Source organism: Cebus imitator, unplaced genomic scaffold (genome assembly GCF_001604975.1).
Source record: "Cebus imitator isolate Cc_AM_T3 unplaced genomic scaffold, Cebus_imitator-1.0 Scaffold331, whole genome shotgun sequence".
In the NCBI taxonomy this organism is placed as follows: domain Eukaryota; kingdom Metazoa; phylum Chordata; class Mammalia; order Primates; family Cebidae; genus Cebus; species Cebus imitator.
Genome location: NW_016107646.1, coordinates 113,956 through 136,212, shown reverse-complemented (window position 1 = coordinate 136,212; position 22,257 = coordinate 113,956). Strand labels below are relative to the sequence as shown.

At 43.3% G+C, this 22,257-nt stretch overlaps 1 protein-coding gene and 1 pseudogene across 5 annotated transcripts in view; one reads left to right on the top strand and one right to left on the bottom strand.

Annotated features, from left to right (window-relative positions):
• Positions 1-22,257, bottom strand: part of MATN2 (matrilin 2) — a 177,833-nt gene that overhangs the window by 97,854 nt on the left and 57,722 nt on the right. For all 5 annotated transcript variants that reach the window (XM_017504986.2, XM_017504984.2, XM_017504988.2 and 2 more), the window contains exon 3: positions 15,276-15,845. In XM_017504986.2, the coding sequence (XP_017360475.1) occupies positions 15,276-15,845 (570 nt within the window). The remainder of the gene's footprint in view (positions 1-15,275; positions 15,846-22,257) is intronic.
• Positions 1,834-6,576, top strand: LOC119467783 (annotated as a pseudogene).

Here is a 22,257-nt window from a genome sequence, read left to right as displayed (position 1 = left end):
AAATATTACACCATTTATCATTATTTTTCCCATTACATTTTTCCTTTATCTTTGGCAAATTTTACAAATTAAAGTTGCAGAAATTCTTACCCATCTAACATTATCCTAATTCCTTTATTAGAGTCCCTATCAAAAAAAGAAAAGGAAAAAAAAGGCTAATGAAAATAGATTAGCCTCTTCCAAAGGGAACAGATAATCCAAGATGTGAATGTAGTACTTAACAAATTTTAGATGCTTTCAAGTCAGAGCAAACCACTGAATGAATCATTAGGCCTTAAGTAACTGAAAGCCCTTGATCTTCAATATAACCTCTTAAGAACATGTTGTGCCATTTATTTATTTATTTTTACCCAAGTTTTACTATTTATTGTATATCTGATTGTCTAAAATGATAGGACAAAAATAATTTGAGATGTTTCTCTCTTATCTATATTTATTACTTGACTTGTATCATTACCCTCAAGTAAATAATAAATTTAGTAAAGTTAGGATCCTGAAGTCTGAAAAGATAATAATGTTTACTTTGGAGCTTAATGTACCACCAGAGAAGAAGTTGAACACGGGAATGAAATGGTGAAGTGGTTGGCTATCTCCTAAAGCTATTACAATAACTTTTTACACCTTAATCTGAGCATTTCACTTCATTCCATTGCAGAAAAGGAATGCACAGAGGGAGATAATATGGGTGGGGGGAGGATTTCAATAAAAATTCATTTTTAAAAGAAAGCCAGTGATATAAGTACTAAATGGTAAAATAGATGTAAGTCATGGCAAAGTGTTATAATTATTATTATATCTGTAAATCTGTGGTGCTCCTTCATTTTACAGATTACATTAAAATACCCAGGTATACAACCTCTTTCTGAAGTTAAATAATAAATAATACACGCAGAGTAAGGAGAAAGGCAATGTATCAATAGTGTTTCTTCAGTCTACTTTAATGTTATCACAATTAATGGTATCATCAATAGTTATCTACCTCTGGTAAGAACCACTAAATTATTCACACGGTGGCTTTCATCTCCCCACCTTCCCTCACACAATTACATTTGCCCACATAATCAGATTCATCCCGCTCCCATGTAGCACCTTATTTTCTGTAGGCTTTTCTTGAGAGACACTCTCAAATGGGGATGGCAAAAACACATCATTTTCCCCTTTCCTGTTTGAATTCTATGATGCCCACCACTGTCAATGATCCAGGACCTTGGTCATGTTCCACATAAAACCTAGAATTTCATGCAGTCTACTGGCTTTAACTCCCACAAATAAGGAAACCTTGACGCCCACCACATCCTTGAAATCCACTAAGTCCAATAAAATCCACTAAGACTGCTATTAACTCCTCTGCTGAAGGTTTGGTGTATTCTTATAATAACATGTTGGTTGTTTCAACATAGTGTCATCGCACTAAGAGCCTTAAAATAAAAAAATCAAAAGTACTGTGTACTTCCTACCAAAGAGGAAGAATGCTTAGTCTCTTCCTTGCCTTTATGTTACTGCATTGTTTGGCTCTTAAGAAATGTCTGCAATATAATTTAAGTACTGATTAGAATATTTTAGTGAAAGAGCCTTTTCAGGTTGTATTTACCATTTTCACTCCCCCTAGGATTCACATATAAGACCACAGAGTGGTTTATTAGGACCAGTAGAAGTACCAGTGTTGTTATTATGGCTGTCTCTCTCTTGTGAATACTCAACATTGCAGTTGGAGCAACTGTCACATGTCGAAGTCTCACCCTTTCTTCCAACTGGGTGATAATTTTCAAGAAGGCTCCATTTTGGCCAACTCATGCCTTCTTCTAGTCAAGCTCACACATGTATTAATCCTAAATGGGCAAAGGTTAGTCTCAAACTAAGAATTTTTTTACTATGTACAAATACATGAAAGGTTGTATATTCTTTTGTCTCCTCCATTTGAAAATGTTCTTGTCTTTACTCTATGTTCCTAATCAATAAGTAAGCTAAGTTGAAAGGAGGGAAGAAGTCTGACAAGGTGACAGAGAGAATATGTGTATCAAAATACAGTAAAAGAAAAAAATGCAAATAAGTCAGCCCCACTAATATGAATAAATTCTTTCCATAACCCTTTTCTGTAATCACTTCTGTCAAGTCATCATAATGTGCCCTAAAACCTGATGGTTAAAATTAGCAACTTTCATTGAGTATTGTAGTAATTTCCTATTTCCAGTCACAATAGCATGATGTTTTATGGTTGCAGGGCACTCATTCGTTCATCTCTTCATTCGTTTAATAGCATATGTTGTATGCTCATTATGTTCCAGATGGATGTGACTATAAATAATTGCACTATCATGGGTTAAGGGAAGATGAGTAGTTTGAACCAGAACCAATGGGAGTACAAAGGAAAGTGTCATCAATTCTGCTTGGTTGAGACAGGGAAAGCTTAACAGAGGAAAACACACAACGGATTTGTTCTTGCAGGATGAAAGTCTTAGTCTACCAAGGGAAAAGTAAGAAAGAACATTACAGACAGAATGAAAGTTTGTGCAAGGTATGAAATAACGAAACTTATTCAAAGAACTGTAAATAGGTCCATGTACTTGGAAAGCCTTAGAAGCTGCAGACTTTGGTGTCAGAAAAGCTGGATTTGAATACAGCTCCAACATTTACTGCCTTGGTAATTTTGGTCAGGTCACTTAATCTTCCAACACTTCTATTTTATTCATTTTAAAAATGAGGATAGGGGCCGGGCGCGGTGGCTCACGCCTTCCCAGCACTTTGGGAGGCCGAGGCGGGTGGATCACGAGGTCAAGAGATCGAGACCATCCTGGTCAACATGGTGAAACCCCCTCTCTACTAAAAATACAAAAAATTAGCTGGGCATGGTGGCGCGTGCTGTAATCCCAGCTACTCAGGAGGCTGAGGCAAGAGAATTGCCTGAACCCAGGAGGCGGAGGTTGCGGTGAGCGGAAATCGCGCCATTGCACTCCAGCCTGGGTAACAAGAAAGAAACTCCGTCTCAAAAAAAAAAAAAAAAAAAAAAAAAAAATGAGGATAACAATGGTATTCACCTCAGATTTTGGGGTAAGGATTGAATAAAATATGTCATTTTACAGAGTTTTACACTGTTTTTGGCATATGAAAAGTATCATACTATTGCAAGTTGTCATGGTTGAAGCTCTTATCATGGTTGTTGCTATTAATACAGGAAAAGAGAGATAAAGTTGAAGAGAATTGTGGATGTTCTGCTAAGACATCTGACACACACATTTTTAAATGTTAATTTAAATGTTAATTTCATTGATAATAACATTTTTCAAAATTGAGTGAAATCTATCCTTAAATCTTTATATGTACAATTTAACCTTCCAGTTATATTTCTCTATCAGCCTTCAATACTTTTACTAATTCCTTTCATGGCCCACATTCTTTCAATTGTCAATTTACTGTTATGTTTAGCCATGCAATTGTAAGCATTTCCCCAAGATGCAAAAATTAATTTTTGTTTGCATCATAACTTGCAGTCATTTCCATGAATTAGAAATTAAGCTTTTAACTTGACGTTTCCATCATAAAACCTCCCAGACCTCTTTTTTCAGTCTTTATTTTTTTCACCATACTCACTTGTTCAAGTGATTAATAGTTAAGAAAACAGAAAAAAAAATTTTTATCCACATGCTTTAATAGAACTACAAAGCTGACATAATTATATTAATTTATGATATATCAATAGCTTTCATTATATATTATCAAAAATCATGTTTTTAAATGTTTTAAATAAATACCTAAAACAAAAATCATGTTTTAAACAAATGTAGATAGATTATTTGATTCAAATATCCTGGTTTGGGAAAATTCTTTAAAAAGCTATTCATGGAAGCTATCAGATAGATATTTATGCATGAAAATGAATTTGGGTCTGAATAGCATCCTGCAAAATATACATTTTTTACTATATTTCAAAATAGTCATTTCCATAACTCTCACCCATGATATATTTACATTGCCAAATTCCTCCTACTGAACCAGCAAAAAAAAAAAAAAAAAAAAAAAAAAAAAAAATCAGACATAAAGATGTTTGGAGAAAAATATATAATCCAAGTAGTTACACTTTGCAAGATGATTATGTAAGAATACTACCTTTAAATTTTGCCCATAGTAAAATCATTTTTAAAAATTTATTTTTAAAATAGCATTTTCTTGGGATTAAGAGGAATGAAAACTTAAATATTGAGGAGTGTATAAAGCAGGGATATTTGAATATACTTCTTTAGATATAATTCACATATTATAAAATTCACCTATTTAAAGTATACCATTAAATGATTTTAGTATATTAACAGAATTATGCAACCACAATCTAAGTTTAAAACATATATTCAACCCTCCTACAAAAATCAGGTGCCCATTACAGACAGTCCTGATATCCTCTCCACCCTAGACACGATTATCTATTTACTGTCTAAGAATTTGTTCTTAACAAATTTGTTCTGTTCTGAACATTTCATATAAATGGAATCATACAATGTATGGTTTTTCATAATTGACTTCCTTCACTGAGTGTAATGTTTTCAGGGTTCATTCATTTTGTATCATACATCAATAATTAATTCCTTTAATTGCTGAATAATATTCTTTATGTGAATATAGCACAATTTGTTTATCCATTCAATGGTTGGTGGATGATATGGTTTGGCTTCAACCTCACCCCAATCTCATCTTGAATTGTAGCTCCCATAATTCCCACATGTTGTGGGAGGGACCTGATGGGAGATAACTGAATCACTGGGGGCAGTTTCCCCAATATTGTTCCAACAGTAGTGAATAAGTCTCATGCAATCTGATGTTTGTATAAGGAGTTTCCCCTTTTGCTTGGCTCTGATTCTCTCTTGCGTGCCACTATCTAAGACATGCATTTTACTTCCACCATGATTGTGAGGCCTCCCCAGCCATGTGGAACTGTGAGTCCATTAAATCTCTTTTTCTTTGTAAATTATCCAGTCTCAGGTGTGTCTTGACCAACAGCATGAAAATAGACTAATAGAGTAAATTGTTATCTGTAGAGTTGGGCATTGCTGAAAAGACAGCTGAAAATGTGGAAGTGATTTTGGAACTGGGCAGAGGACATTTCTGAGGCTCTCATAGCATGTCACTGTCTCTCTCCGTAATTAAGGAAGTGCAGTGTCTAGGCAACCAACTACACGGCAGTCACCCACAGCCATGAGTGGGAGGCCCAAGTGATGTACCTGCTGCCTGTCTTCTTGCTGAGACCCTAACAGACAAGATAAGAAGACAGGAGATGTGAGGCAGAGAAAATACCTGCTGGGCAGCAGGCAGCATTGTGGGGAGAGGATGACTGCTGGAAATGGACCACCTGAAGGCTCAGCTTCGCCACTCCCTATGACCTTGTGCTAATGACTTGGTTTCTGTGAACTCCACTTTCTTCACCTATCAAATGGGGAAATTAGGCCAGGCATGGTGGCTCATGCCTGTAATACCAGCACTTTGGGAGGCTGAGGTGGGCACATCACTTGAGTCCAGGAGTTCGAGACCAGCCTGGCCAACATGGTAAATCCCATCTCTACTAAAAATATAGATATAAGCCAGATGGCCAGGCACAGTGGCTCACCCCTGTAATCCCAGCACTTTGGGAAGCCGAGGCGGGCAGACCATGAGATCAAGAGATCAAGACCATCCTGCCCAACACAGTGAAACCCCATCTCTATTAAAAACACAAAAATTGAATCTTGGGCCAGGGGCCATTTTGGAAGCATCTGGCCAAGCTCCACCTCCTACCTGAATATGGAGAAGGAAAAGGCAAGGAGTGGACTTCCTCAGAGAAGGCGAGGGAAGAAGATCAGCAGGCTTCTAATCAACCAAACACAATTGCTTTGCCCTTTGCCCCGAACATCAGTGAAGGGTGAAACCAAAGGAGACGTATCTGTTAAAGGTGATAGAGTGCTCTGCCCTAAGAGGAAGGCAGAGTATGACAACCCCAGACCTCAGAAGAAGATACCAATTCCTCCATTACCCTCTAAACTGCCACCTGTTAATCTGCTCCACCAGGACATCATGCAGGCCTGGTGTCAACAATTAAAGCTGAGCACCAGAGGCCAGAAACTGGATGCATATAAGTGCCTGTGTGCCTTTGCTTACCCAAACCAAAAGGATTTGCCTAGCACAGCAAAAGAGGCCAACTCCAGAAATCATTGCAAAATAAAGGTGAAGAAAGGAAAAATGTGCCTGCAAAGTTCTGGGACACAGCCTCCTCAAGTGGCTCTTCCCCCTGCAGAAGGGCTGCCTGCTCTGGAAGAGCCCAGTGCTCTCCTTGAGGGAGTTAATACAGTTGTGGTGACAACTTCTGCCCCAGAGGCTGTGCTGGCCTCCTGGGTGGGAATCTCAGCCAGGGCAAGGACGCCAGAGGCAGTGAAATCTCCACAAGAAGCCAGGGGTGTCAGGTGGTGTGTGGTCCATGGGAAAATCTCCCCGCAGACACAGATGGTTGGGTTCACCTGCAGTTTCATGCTGGTCAAGCCTGGGTTCCAGAAGAGTGAGAACAGTGAGTGTGCTCTTCCTGCTTCCTGCCTCCAGTTTTCCAGCCCCGCACCTTGAAGACAATATGTTGTGCCCCAAATGAGTTCACAGGAACAAGGTCTTAATCAAAAGCCTCCAATGGGAATAGAATATAAGGAAAAAGTCCATATCTATGGTAATTAATGGCAGAAAGGCTGGAGAGTTGATTCCCTGGTGCTGCTCACAGGTGACCTCTCCACACCTGCTTACGGGCCATGCAGACTGCTGGGGTGGCAGATCTTAGCCTAAGACCCCTAGCAGTGCCTGTTGTTTTGTGAGTAGAGATATGATAGACTCTTGCATTTAAAATTGGAAAAACATTTCACAAATTACCATAAATTGTAGTTAATTTGTAGAACAATTATTCATACTACCTTTCTAAAATAGAAAAGACTTCAGCAGCTGTTTTGTTTTGTTCTGCTCTGTTTTGGTCTTTTGAGACAGTATCTCACTCTGTTGCACAGGCTGGGTACAGTGGTGCAATCTCCCCTCCTGGGCTCAAGTGATTCTCCTGCCTCAGCCTCCCGGGTAGCTGGGATCACAGGCACCTGCCACCACACCCAGCTAACTTTTTATTTTTTAGTAGAGATGGGGTTTCACCTTGTTGGCCAGACTGGTTTCAAACTCCTGGTCTCGAGTGATCCACCCACCTCGGCCTCCCAAAGTGCTGGGATTATGGGCATGAGCCATAGCACCTGCTCTCAGCAGCGCTTTTAAGTGAGGACTGCTTCAGCTGAGCTTTGTGAAGGAGTTGAGTAAAACAGTAGTTTGCTCTTGTGCTTAATTTTTCCTCCTCTAAACACTTACAGCTTTAGGAGCTGCTTCATTCCAATTGCAATTTCATAAAACATAAAGTATTTTAAAGCAAAGAAAGGCTGTTAATTCTCTCCCTCCCCTAAAATATGGTTTTTAATATTCAAAACAATATTTTTCAGAGTTCTCTTAATAACCTGAGATTTTTATGGTGTGACTACAGAATCAAAACACAAGGTACTTTGTATTATTACACTTAAAATTTTGTATATTTCTGGTGTTTAAAATGTTTAAGGTTGCTTCTCCACTCAGAAATACATAATATATTGAACTTAAAATGTGTTTATTAACGGATTCTCCATTAAAAAAAATATGTATAGACAATAATTCATCTGTTATATTTAGGGAACCGTATTCACTGCATGCAAATTATCATTAGTGTTCTTAAGTCAAAGTAGAAGTAAACCAAAACGTGTGATTTTTCTTTTGAATGACTTGTTTTTTTCTTTATTAGCTGGTGGTATGGGTTGGATCATTCATTTTTTAAAGGAATAGGATACATATTTGATGTATCCTATTGAGTGTAATTAATTTTTATTTTGTGTGTGTGTACTTCCTAAATTTATAGTCCTGTGAGTCTGGGAACAGATCTGTTTTTCACTTGTCCTGATTTAATGACAGTTTCCAACATTGTTTTGTTACTACAAGTAGAGGATCTTCCCCCCCTACCCCCCACTTTAATGAAGATAATAAAAATAATGCACTGGAAGGAATGGTAGAGCTGGAAAATCTGTAACCATTATAATATAGATGTAATAGGTTGGGAAAGAATCCTCAAAAATGTTAAAACAAGGAAGGAAAGTTTATTGAGAAGCAAGATATTCTTCTCTCCTGTCCCCCATTGGTCGCTGGTGGTCAGAATTGTTCAGTGTCATAAATAATAGACATTTTTTCTTAAAAAAAAAAACAAAAATTAGCTGGGCATGGTGGCATGTCCGTCCCTGTAGTACCAGCTACTTGGGAGGCTGAGGCAGGATAATCGCTTGAACCCGGGAGGCGGAGGTTGCAGTGAGCCGAGGTTATGCCACTGCACTCCAGCCTGGCCACAGAGGGAGACTCCATTTCAAAAAAAAAAAAAAAAAGCCTGGCTTGGTGGTGGGCACCTGTAGTCCCAGCTACTTGGGAGGCTGAGGCAGAAGAATTGCCTGAACCCAGAAGGTGAAGGCTGCAGTGAGTCGAGATCATGTCACTGCACTCCAGCCTGGGCGACAGAGCAAGACAACATCTCAAAAAAAGTCGGGGGTAGTGGGGAACAGGGGAGGATGAAAAGAACTATTGCATTGGGTTTTAGAGTGACAGCCTGTTACTAAGGCTTATTTTGGCCATATGCCATAAGAGAAATTGAAACTAGAAGATTATAACTTGGTGTAATAGAAAGAGCACTGCATTGGGAGTTAGAAGACCATGTTCTAGTTCCCTCTATCTTGAATAAGTAAAGGAAGGTCTGGGAAATCAGGCAGCTCTCCTAGGCTGTTTCTTTACCTGCAGAATAAAGGCATGGACAGGCTGTGGGGGCCTCAGTACAGACACCTATTATTTAGTTTTTTCCTAGAAACTGCCCTTCCTTCTCACCCCAGACACCTTGTATCTGGGAGCTGCTGTGGTAGTCTGGGGTAGTCCCACTCCTGGCCACTGTTGGTTGGCACAAGGTTTGATACTCAGAGTCCTTTATTGGTATTTAGGAACCAGAACAGTGTAAAGGGGGCTCAAGCTGAGGACAAGTGAGCTGGCGGTGCTGGTGGGCCCATGCTTCCTGCCTGTGGACCAGAGACAGAGAGGGGTAGAGGGAGAGACGGAGTGAAAGCAGGACCCTCATGAGAACCGGCCTTGTTTCCGCGGATAATATAATGCACTCCCCTCTGCTTTAAAGACAAATTGAATTTCTGACACTTTCAACCAAAAGAATCCCAAACATTTCCCATCTGTGGAGTGCTGTGGTGAGTGCTGAGTGACTGTCGCAGCATCCAGGCCTCATGCTTTGCCTTCCTGTGGGATGGGCCTTTGTGGTAAGAGACGAGGGGAGAGCACAGTCTTGCCACCTCCACTGGCCTGCTGAGAGCCTCCTGTCTCAGGGTAAACCCCTCTGGGTTTACACTCAGCCAAGGCCTTGTGTTCAGCGGGGACAAATAACTAATCAGCAGGCGAAGTCATTGGTGTGATTGAATTTGTTGACTAAGAAATAAGAACTTTTTTTTTTTTTTTTTTGACATGGAGTCTTGCTCTTGTTGCCCAGGCTTGAGTGCAATGGCACGGTCTCGGCTCACAGCAACCTCTGCCTCCTGGGTTCAAGCAATTCTCCTGCCTCAGCCTCCTGAGTAGCTGGGATTACCGGCGCCTGCCACCACGCCTGGCTAATTTTTTTGTATTTTTAGTAGAGACGGGGTTTCACCATGTTGGCCAGGCTGGTCTTGAACTTCTGACCTCGTGATCAGCCCGCCTCAGCCTCCCAAAGTGCTGGAATTACAGGCGTGAGCCACTGTGCCCAGCCTTTTTTTTTTTTTTTTAATGATTATATGAATGACTAAAGCAGTGGTCAGTGTGGGGAGGTGGACTGGAGGTCTTGTATTACTGAGTACCATAGACTCCACGTTTGTGAAGTCAGTCCAGCCTCCCCACTTCACAACAGGGCCTCAAAGGGATACAATGAGTATAGACTTTGCCCAGGCCAGTTCATGAAGGGTGTGTCCTGGGAATACTATTAGGGCCTTCAATTGTGCCTGACCTGGGTGAGGTGGGTCTGTTAGGGTAGGGACAGCCTGGCTCCATGCTTCAAAATGCCAGATGAGGCTGATAAAGTCGGCACCTGGAGGTTAATTAAAAGCAGTCTTGCCCAGGTGGCAAGAATAACCAGAACACTCAGGCCAGCGTTGTCTGCCCCTAGATTCAGTGTTTTCTCTTACTGGGTGGCAAAAATGGCAGACTCCAGGATGTGTGGGTGTTGGTCACCTCATAAACAGGACCTCAATTCACAGGGTACCTGTGGTCTCTGGGGTGGCCTGAGAATGCAACCTCAGGATTCTCCGTGCTGTGGCTGGTATGGGAAGTCTGTGCCTACAGATATAAAGCCTCCACTGTGCTTAGGTTTATAGCCAGATAGCCAAAGAGACAAAGCCAGGACTCTTACCCAGCGAGGTCTGGCTCCAGAGCCTAATTAATCTATTCCTCACTGTATGATAAAGATCTTGCGTTGATCACACCCAGACGCTGCCTGTCCCAATCTGCAGATGCAGTGCTGATTTTAAGTTCTGCCTGCAGAAGGCCTGGGCTCACGTCTCAACTCTACCACTTACAGGCCAGGCACAGTGGCTCATATCTGTCGTCCCGGCACTTTGGGAGGCAGAGGCAGGAGGGTCATTTGAACCCAAGAGTTCAAGACCAGCCTGGTTAACATAGTGAGACACTGTTTCTTTAAAAAAAAAAAAAAATAGATTCAAATAAAAATTATTCAGGTGTCGTGGTGCACACCTGTGGTCTAAGCTGGGTTGAAACTGTGAGACAGTGCTAAGATATGATCATGCCACTGCACTCTAGCTTGAGTGACAGAGCAACACCCTGTCTCAAACAAAACAAAAACAAAAAAGCAAGCTCCAGCGCTTACAGGTATATGACCTTGGACAAGTTATTTAACCTCTGGTTCTCAATTTCCTCTTCCACGAAATGGGAATTATAAGAGCATCTACCCGACAGGTTTGTTGCCTGAATAGTGAGTTAACAGGTGCTAATTGCCTCCAACAACACACGCACACATTAATATCAAGAAATGTTAGTGATTATTAATATCCCCTTCTCTTTAGAGCTCTCCTGGGGCCCTCAGGCAGATCCTGACAATTTCCAGTTCTGTAAAATAGGGATAATAGAGCCGGGTATAATGTCAGGTAGTTCCAGCTACTTGGGAGGCTGATGTGGGAGGGTTGCTTGAGCCCAGGAGTTCGAGGCCAGCCTGGACAACAGAGTGAGACCCTCTCTCTTATAAAGAAAAAGAGGATATAAAATAGCCTCAAAGGGCTATTTTAAGTATTAAATGGAATACATATTTAAAAGTACCCAGCGCCAGGCATGGTGGCTCACACCTGTAATCCCAGCTCTTAGGGAGGCAGAGGTGGGAAGATAGCTTGAGCCCAGGAGTTTGAGGCCTACCTGGGCAATACAGCGAAACCCCATTCTCCACAAAAAGGAAAAAAATTAAAATTACAAAAAAAAAAAAAGGTGTAAAAATGCCTAGCACAGGACAACATTAGCTATTTTTGGAGTATAGTTTTTGAAAGGAAAATAAAATCTCAGGATCCCAATTCACTATGCCAAAAGAAAAAAAAATAAGCTAAAAGCTGAGTAATGCAAGAAACTGCCTTCGCTTTTGTTCCTAAGCAGATAGCTACAGATAAAAGGTCAAATCTCTCCACAGGTAGCTACTCTATGTTCACCTTATCTTATGCAAGTGTTGATTTACTGAGCACTAGAGGAATATAGAATTGACTGTTCCCCTACCTGCCCCTTTTCTCTTGCAACAGGTGGATTCAGGAATGTGACCATGCCCTCCCTCTCTCCCTTTTAAATACTGAAGCCCTCAAAATCATCTTTGCAAAAAGGCACAGTCCACAGATTGTTTCTGTGATTTTGTGCTCCTTTTTTCTTGGCATGTCCTTAACCTTGGCAAAATAAACTTTTAATTGATTGAGACCTCGTCTCAGATACTTTACAAGTTCAATGAACGTTTAAGGGGCAAATGGGGCTTCCCAAACCTCAGAGACCTCATCCGCAACTTGGAACATGTTCACCATGGTTGTCTGATCATTTGAGTGCAGATCAAAACTGAGGCCATCTGCCTCGCCTGTGGGTCCTCAGGGCATTTGTTTGTAATAATACATGACAGTGCACACTGACTCTACCATTTACAACACCTGCTCACTCATCTACTTTCAGCATATAAAATCCCCACTTAATAGATGAGGCAACTGAGGCTCAGAGAGCACAAAGAATTTGCTCAAGATTGCACAGCTGGAGTCAGCTCCTCTTCCCCCTACGAAGGCTCCCTTCAGAGTTTCACCTATTCCAAGTGAATGCCAACTACAAGGCAGGTTTATCTGGCTAGGCTGGACTGTGGAGGTAGCCATCAGAAAATGGTTTACCTTAAAAGAGGAATTTATAATTCTTGACATGCAGAGAGAGGAGTGAAATGAGCAAGAGATTTGGAATTAGCATGTGACTATCTGTGGGCTGTTTGTTTCTGGGTGATTCACTTAGCAAGTTTCCTAACCTGTAAAAAGAGAGTGATGGGGGCATGCTGCCCGTCTCCTAGGCCTTCTGTGATAACATAAGGGAAAGTGCTTCAGAAATGTTAGTTACTGTGACACTAATGTGCAGTTGATAAAGAGGCCCTGGGGCCTCTTCAATCTTTCAAGATAGCTGCTTAGTCTGCTGAGCAAAGCCTGGCGGTGCAGTGCAGTGAGAGAGAGCAGCCCTGTCTCCTGCAGAATGTGTGGGGGTTCTCACAGGGGATTCATTTCTCAGGCCACAGGAACAAACGGGATAACACTGATGCTTTCTTAGAACTTCCAGATAATAACAAAGATGAAGTGGGGGGAAATCCAAACCTTCTTTGCATTTTGCTGCCTTGCCATAAAGCACACAGAGACGATTTTTCCATGGATCCCCCACAGGAGAGGGGGCAGTCCTGTTGTGCAGCTCTTCAGTCTTACCATATTATCTTTCCATTTTCTGATGAATCCAGAATGCTATAAAAAGAACCCCTCCATTAAAATTTTCCAACACAAATGAATAAACTGTTAAACTGTTACAGAACCAATTTCCCTTTTAATATTTCCAGGAAAAGGGAAACATAAATTCTGCAGAAGTCATTTAAAGTCATAAACCTTAAAAATGTTTGCAGTGTGTTCTGCTGATTGAGGTATCCCAGCTGACTTAGGCCACACCACACCACAACAACACGGCCTCTGCAGCGCCAGGGAAATGGCACTTCTGAACACTTTCCAAGTGACGTTGCAAGGAAAAAGCTTCTTTTTCCTTCATGGCATTAATTTCTTAAGTAAATCTTTTGATTCTGGAGTCAAGAACAAATGGGATCTCTGCTTTTTGAGATTAGTTCTCAGCAGGGGATTTTGTTTAATACACATCAAAAGCACACTGTTCTTCCCCGGGGCCTGTATCTTTGAGGTCTAGAGTATGTCACATTCTGAGAGTCCCCTCCTGGGTGTCCCTTCCTGGGGAGTTGATGTGGAGTCTGGCTCTAAAGCTCATTCTCCACTCTGATCTAGGAAAAGATATCTTACAAATAGATATTTATATATAGACTATTTACAAATAGATATTTTCCTTTATTTCCCCATCAAAGATTCATGGTAGCTGGAGGGGACAGGGACCACTGGGAATGGACACGTCAGGGTGGGACACTGTTTACCAAATCAGGATTCGAGTTTCCTGGATTGGGCCGCTGGGCCCCTGCCCTCCTGGAGGAGGAAGGAACAAAAAGGCAGCCGCAGAAGCAGGAAACCGGGAGAAGGAGGCTGACCTGCTGAGAGCGGTGGGGGCAGGAGCCAGGAGTAGAAATAACTGGAAAGTGCATGGGAAGGAAGAGAGGGAGAAGCTGTGTGGAAAAGATGGCTGGAAAGCAAAAGAGGGAAGAAAGCTTCCAGGATAGAAGAATGTAGCTCAGGGGCTCCGAAAGGCATCTTCCTGCAGAAAGACTTGGCAGGGTGAAGAGCGGCCCCTATAATCTTAACAGGTGGGAGCTGCCAGGAGCACACCTTGGTCCTCTGTATACATTGGACTTCTTTGTCAGCTGAGAAAACATCCTCTGCTAGCATCACCACGGTACAAAAATGCCTCAGCATTCCACACCATCCAAGGAGAGGTTATGTTACTTTTTCTCCCCTTCCATTCCTATCCCTATCCCAGCTCATGAATTCCAACTTAGGGAATTCCAGGGCAGCTCAATGTGCTGGAGAAAAACTATCTACTCTTCCTCATTCTGTGGTTTGGGCTTACGTGTCCCTTCCCCAGAGCAATCTCCCTGAGCTCCCAGGCCTAGGTCAGGTCCCGGGGTTGCACACCCCATCATGTCCTGAATTCTTCCTCCATTACACTGTTACAACTATGGCTACTTATTTCTGTAATTAGATATTTAATGTATGTCTCAGCTGGGTGCTCATGCCTGTAATCCCAGCACTTTGGGAGGCTGAGGCAGGAGGACCACTTGAGGCCAGGAGTTTCAGATCAGCCTGGGCAACATGGCGAAACCTTGTCTCCATACATAATTTTAAAATAGCCGGGTATGGTGGCTCACACCTGTAATCCCAGCACTTGGGAGGCTGGGACGGGCAGGTCACGAGGTCAGGAGATCGAGATCATCTGGCTAACATGGTGAAACCCCATCTCTACTAAAAATACAAAAACTTAGCCAGGCATGGTGGCACATGCCTGTCGCAGCTACTTGGGAGGCTGAGGCAGGGGAATCCCTTGAACTCAAGAGGCAGAGGTTGCAGTGAGCCGTGATCACGCCACTGTACTTCAGCCTGGGTGACAGAGTGAGAGTCCAGCTCAAAAATAAATAAATAAATAATAAGCCAGGCATGGTGGTGCACACCTGTAGTCCCAGTTACTCGTGAGGCTAAGGCAAGAGGATCACCGAAGCCCAGGAGTATGAGGTTAGAGTGAGTTGTGATCACGTCACTGCACTACAGCCTGGGTGACAGAGCAAGACCCTGTCTCTAAAACATAAATAAATAAAAATATCTGTCTCACTGGCCAAAGTGTAAGCCCCCAGCGCACACTGTGTTTATCTTGGCCTTTTTTGAAAACTCATTACCAGCACAGCACCTGGTATACATAGTAACACAGCATGAACACTTGAAGATGAATGAATTAATTCTAATGATTCCTCTAGAAGAGTGACAGAGGAGCAGACTTACTGCACAGCTTCTTCTGGAACACGGAGGTCAGCGTCTCGATCTGGCTGAAATTGGCCACTAGGAAGACATGGTCCTCGTGGGGCTCACTCCCAATGGCCTTCAATGTGTTGAAGTCTACCTGGCCCACACCAATGGCAAAGATTAGGATGCCCGTGTTCCGTGCCTTGGCAGCCACCTCGGCCACGGAGTCCTGAGGTCTCCCGTCTGTCACGATCATTATGACCCGAGGCACATTCTCCCTCAGGGGCCGGGCCCCCTCTGCTTCTGAGAACGCGATGTTCAGGGCGTACTGGATGGCCAGCCCCGTCATGGTGCCCGTGGACAGATGCCGCATCCTCTTGACAGCACGCTCCACCTCGGACTTCCTCTTGAAGGTCTTGAGGGAGAACTCATTCTTGACAGTGCTGCCATATTGGAGCAGGCCCACTCGGGTGACGTCAGGACCAATGTCCAAGAATTGCAAGATGTCCATGATGAACTCCTTGACCTTTGCATAGTCATGGGTATTGACACTGCGGGAGCTGTCAATGATGAAAACCAGGTCTGCCCGCTTGTTCTCACAGGAGCTCTCTGGGGAGAGAGGAGAAATCAAACACATTAGAAGAGAGGCTGGGCACAGTGGCTCACACCTGTAATCCCAGCACTTTGGGAGGCCGAGGTGGGCAGATCATGAGGTCAGGAGATCGAGACCATCCTGGCTAACATGGTGAAACCCTGTCTTTACTAAAAATGCAAAAAATTAGCCAGGCATGGTGGCACACACCTGTAGTCTCAGCTACTCAGGAGGCTGAGGAGGAGAATCGATTGAACCCAGGAGGCAGAGGTTGCAGTGAGCCGAGATTGTGCCACTGCACTCCAGGCTGGTGACAGAACAAGATTCTGTCTCAAAAAACAATACAAAAATTAGCTGGATGCGGTGGTGCGTACCTGTAGTCCAGCTACTTGGGAGGCTGAGGCAAAAGAATCACTTGAACCTGGGAGGCGGAGGCAGCAATGAGCTGAGATTGCTCCACTGCACCCCAACCTGGCAACAGAGTGAGACTCTGTCCCAAATAAATAAGTGGCACCAATGCAGCTTTTAGGTAGTCAAACACCTGATCAGGGTCAAAATTATTTTATTTTTTTTTTAACCGCATGGCACATAAGCTTGGCTGGGCATTACAAAGAATATAGCAGAAGCTTAGGACAGGGTCCAAAGTCAAGGAGCTTCCAGTCTACCTGGGGAGACTTAACTAATAAAACCATGAAAGAATAACTGGCATGAAAACTGTGTGGTCCTGACAATAGCTGATAAGAGAATAGGGATATGAACGGGCTGCAGTCAAGGTGATGAAACATGAGCTGACCTTAATGATGAGTGGTGTTGAATTAGAGAATGAACACATGGAGCGGATGACATGAACCAAAGCCAAGATGGAATCAACATGGTGGGAATAGAATAAGTGAGGAGACCTTGTAGTGGAGGGAATGCTAGGAGTTGCAGGCAGAAATTAGTTGGAGAGATAGCCTGAAGCCAGCTAAAAAAGACCATTAGGCAGGGTGCAGTGGCTCACGCCTGTAATCCCAGCATTCTGGGAGGTCGAGGTGGGTAGATCGCATGAGGTCAGCAGTTCAAGACCCAGCTTGCCAACATAGGGAAACCCTATCTCTACTAAAAATACAAAAAATTAGCTGGGCATGGTGGTAGGCGCCTATAATCTCAGCTACTTAGGAGGCTGAGGCAAAAGAATCACTTGAACCCGGGAGGCAGAGGTTGCAATGAGCTGAGATCATGCCATTGCACTCCAGCCTGGGCAATAAGAGCAAAACTCCATCTCAAAAAAAAAAGACCTTTACATTCAGACTCAGAAATTTGTACGTGATGCCACCAGTGAAGGGCATAATATTAGGTAACTTACCTCTCCCATAGGGAAGTTACATAATGAAAAGTCAACAGAGTTTGGCAGTGGTTTGCAAGACAGATGGGCTACACAATTTCTGGACTAATCTGGTCAAGAGGGGGACTCACATCTAATCCTAGGAAACAGTAGTGGAAATGGAGAAAAGGGGACCTAAGAAATATTTCAACAAAGGACACAGTTAAACTGGAAAAAGGCAAATGTTAAATCTTTCCCTTACCACAATGACTACCATACTTACACCTTAAACATCTAAGCAAGAAGGCTGTAAAAGGTTTGAGTTCATAGACAAAACTCATCCCTTTCGTGTTTCTAGCAAGAGGATGATATCAGATGAGATGAGAGGCCTCCTGCCTCAGTGGGTGGAGGCTGGGCATTCCCGTGGAGTTTCTCAGATATTCTGAGCTACTGCCTCTCACCAGGGTGAGTCCCCCTCCTCCGAGCCCCGACCTCCGCCTTCACTGTTCTTTCTCCCCTTCCCGGATTTTGCAGCTGAATCAGGATTTGAAAGGGATTAGAAAAGGGTTCCCAAATACTTGTCCTAAATCCCAGTCACCACAGCTGCAAGAAAGAGAGAGAAAGCCAAAAATGAAACAGTGAAGCCAGTCATAAAAATGAGAAGTGGGAAAGGCCTGTGAGGTCATCCTGTCCAGGCCAGCTCGCCAGGCGGTGACTCGTCCCTGAGTGCCTGCACACACACCTCATCCTTGCCGCCTCACAAGTCTAATGATTTTAGGGGAGGAAGCACCCCCAAACACCAGTAGCCTGGCAGGAAACCAACCTTCTGCCACACCCATGAATAACGCTGGGGGCTGGGTGAGTCCTGGGTGAGTGTGTCAAAACAGAGGCCCCAGAAACTGCCTTTGAGGGCTTAGCAATAAAATCTATATGAAACCTAACATTTGCAGGATGTTTGAACATCGTTTTTTCAGGAGCACTTTGTCATTTGATTTTCAGAGCAAGCTTTTGAGAAAGGAGCTAGGAGCATCATACCTACTGCATAGATGAGAACATGGGAGCACTGGGAGTTTGAAAACTTTCATAATTTAGAAAAAGAAAAAATTAGGCCAGGCACAGTGGCTCATGCCTATAATCCCAGCACTTTGGGAGGCCAAGGCAGGCGGATCATGAGGTCAGGAGATGGAGACCATGCAGACTAATGCGGTGAAACCTCATCTCTACTAAAAATAAAAAAAAATTAAAAAAAAAAAATTAGCCAGATATGGTGGCATGTGCCTGTAGTCTCAGCTACTTGGGAGGCTGAGGCAGGAGAATCGTTTGAACTCAGGAGGTGGGGGTTGCAGTGAGCCGAGATTGCACCATTGCACACCAGACTGGGCGACAGAGCGAGACTCAGTCTCAAAAAAGAAAGAAAAAAGAAAAAATATATACAGAGGTGCCACCTATTCCACCTCATTGGGTAGCTGTGAGAACTTATGGAAATGATGTAATGAAAGAGCCAGCAAGTGGAAACCCCCGACATTGCTGGCTGCATGCGTAGCCTCTCCCTGCCCACCCCTCCGTCGGCCCTCACCCGTGTCCAGCCCTAGGCCAGTTAGGGGCAGGGTTACAGCTGTGGCTGTGTGGTTGGTGCTGCACACAGGCACCTGCCCAAGGAGGCAAGAACTGAAATGAGCTCCAGGGGCTGAACCTACCCTAAGAGGCACTGTAAGGGGGTGCTTTTCTAATTTTCCTGAAGGCTCCTACGGTTTAGCATATAGTCCTGGGTTGGGGCAGTGGATGATGGATCTGCAGATCCCATGAAGGAGGACAAGAGGGAGCATTCCCAGGAGCCAGCCAGCCCCCTCTGCAAGAGCCGCCCCTGCCCCACCCTTCATGTCTGAAGTTACTGCAGGGAGAATGTCACCCAATAATCTTTACCAGCTGAGGAGAAGAGGGGCCAGGCTTAGACCCTGCCATGGAGGAGGATATTAATTAAGGCACCTTTGAAGGGAGGAAAATTCACACAAGACTCGCACTCTGAGAATTCTCTTCCTTTGGAGATCTTTGGAAGTAGGGGAACCTCCTTGGATTGGTCCTTTTGTTATGGGTCTTAGTCATAGGCAAGCATCACAATCAATTTAAAGGGAAGCCTGGAAGTTCCATGGAGAATTGTGTGCTAAATTGGATTCCTTCCCTTGTAATCAAATGGGTAGTTTCCACCACACTTGCACATTTACAAAAACACTACAAAGGTTCAAAATGTTGTTGGAGGTTCCAAGAAAGCAGTAATTCTGAGTTGAAAACACCAAGTCCTGGCAGCCCAAGTGACTGAATTTTCTTCAAAATGTCTCCTTGGGTCCCTTGAGGGCTCAGAACCACAGTCTCATAGTTTGTCCCTGGAAGTGGATAGTTCAGTGGTTCTCAAACTCGAGGGTACATCTCATTTCTCTAGAGGACTTGTTAAGAACCAAGACCAGTGCACCACAACCCCAGAGCTTCTGATTCAGTGGGTTTCCCTTTCTAACAAGTTCCCTGGTGAAGTCAATGTTACTGGTCTAGGGACACACACGAGTCCAAGAAACAGAGAGATCTCTGGAGAAAAGAAGTTTTATAAAGTCTTGTCCTCACTATCTCACTGGGAATTCCGCAAGGTTAGGGAACTAGTCTCATTTATCTTTGCAGGCATGCCGTTGGAAACACAGAAAGTCTTCAGTCAACATCTGCAGAATTAAATGGAACTCTGGTGGAAGCAAGTCTTCAGGTGAAAGAGACTGAATCAGAGCAGTTAGTTCAAGAAGATGATGACAAACACAAAGCCAAAAAGTTCTAGAAGGTGTGGTCCTTCTAATGGAGTCAGAGGCTCTAGCACCCAAATCTTTGCCATTTTATGAGGGAGCATAACCACTTTTGGAGTTTGATTCATGGAATTATAGACTAGTAGAATCTTAAAGGTGGAGGGGGCCCAACAGAGTCCAAGTCACCCACTTTATAGAAAGGAAAACTGAGGCTCAGAGAGTTGATTATCTCCTCAAGGCCCTCATGGTTCCCCATGGTTAGACCTGATGCCCTTTCCACCATCTCATGGCAGTTACCCTTAGGAAATTATCAATACAGCCAGTATTATGACAGGAACTTTGCAAATACTCGGGAACACCCTAAAATATTTGCTGTGAAAAGCCTCACAGCTTCTCTACATGGGAACTGTTGAGAGACATTTCCAGAAAACTAACTTCGTTTGTGGTGTTCTTATGCTGACAATTGGTTCTGATAAAAGACATCCTTGTCTCCTCAGCCTGGCAGAAGAACACACACAATGCCTCTCATGACAGGATTTTCAGCCACAGTTGGAAGAGTTTATGGGGCCATAATAAAACGCCAACCCTCTGACCATAAAGTGATGATCTGGACTCTGTTAACAGCTCTTCTGGTATGTCAGCTTGACTCCAAAGTCCATGTATTGGGCAAATGAGTGTCTTTTACCCTTCCAGAGAAAGGGAACTGAGCCAGGACAGTTTTAAGCAACATTCCTACTTCAGCAGAATGACAAGGTACAACCTCAGAACTATTTCCTCCTCTCGAGATTGCAGCCTTGTCACTAATCAGCCTCTCCCCCATTCTGGCTAAATTCAATCACAGCCACATAATCATATTGGAAAGACTCGGTGCCGTCTGCCTAGGGAAGTTAGGGCACATTTGGAGAAGGAATGGATATGAATTTTACCTTCCACAACAAGGGCAAAATCATTTCATCTGGAGACTAAAGGGGGCTCTGAAATCCTAAGTGAAACAGTATTAGAGTCCTCTGACTCCATGCAAGCCTGGCCTCTGTCCAAATGATCTTAAGCCGCTCCTTAACCTATTTGACCCTCAGTCTCTTCTGCAAAATAGGGATAATAATACCTTACAATACTGTTGTGAGACTCAAAGGAGAAAATAATCATAATTTATAGCTAATATTTATTGAGCACTTAATTAGCACCAGGCCTTGTTTGAATGCTTTACAGGTGTCAGCCTGTTTATTCTTCATACACACCTTAGAAAGTAGGTGTTATTATGGTTCTTCTTTAACAGGTGAGGATAGTGAGTCTAGAGAGGTTAGAAAACTTGCTTGAGTTCTCCTACCTAGTGTTAAAGCGAACTAAATATGGCCTGAGAAGGACTCCATACTTCTATATTTGAGTCCTTGTGGAAAAACTGCAACCAAGTTTGATATGTAGACAAGATTAAAAGCCTAACTTAGGAGTATCACCTGTAACAATAGCTGAGTTTCGGCCAATCCAGCAGTCATACTTCTACCATTCACACACTGCTGAGGGTTCAAACTGTGTTCAAATGAGGCAAATGCCAGCCTCTAAGCAATCCAGCCATTCTGTGCCTCACTTTTGATTTCTGTACGTCATTTCCGGTTTTTTGTCTATAAATCTTCTTCCACCACGTGGCTATAGTGGAGTCTCTGGGAATCTGCTGTGATTCTGGGGGCTGCCCGATTCCCAAATCATTCATTGCTCAATTAAACTCCTTTAAATTTAATTTGGTTGAATTTTTTATTTTATTTTGTCACTAGGAAGTAGAGGAGGTGGGATCTGAACCCATCGTGATGGCTCCGTAGCCCGCACTCTTAACCACCAAACTATACTCAAGAGGAGTATGAGAGGATTTTGTGCTTTTAGATCTACCATTTCCAGAATACTCAAGACACACCAGGACTGCGCTGGCTCTCTGGGGTCAGTTCTTTCCTTGCCTGGATTCAGGGCCTAAGAGCTATGGTCCAAACTTACCTAACTCCTGCCAAGTGCAAAAAAAAGAAAAAACACTTAATAATATGATAAAAACAGATGCTTGCTTCCCCGGATAGCTGCAGTCAGCAGCAGTCCAGTAAATCAAGCCGCTGGTGGTTCCCGTTCTTACTCCTCGATGAGCACTTACGGAGAGCTCCGTAGGAGCAAGGGCCCGGGGTAGAATGAAGGATGGGACAGGTGTGACAGAAAGAAAAAGGTCACCGATCTTTGAAGGGCTGTTGGGAATAGACGGATTACAGTCTGGACATTAGGCAAATACCCAGGAAAATGGATTTCAGAAAATGTGACGCTCCATATCAATTCCCAGCAAAGTTCCCACGAGCAGATGGCTTGTGGGCACTT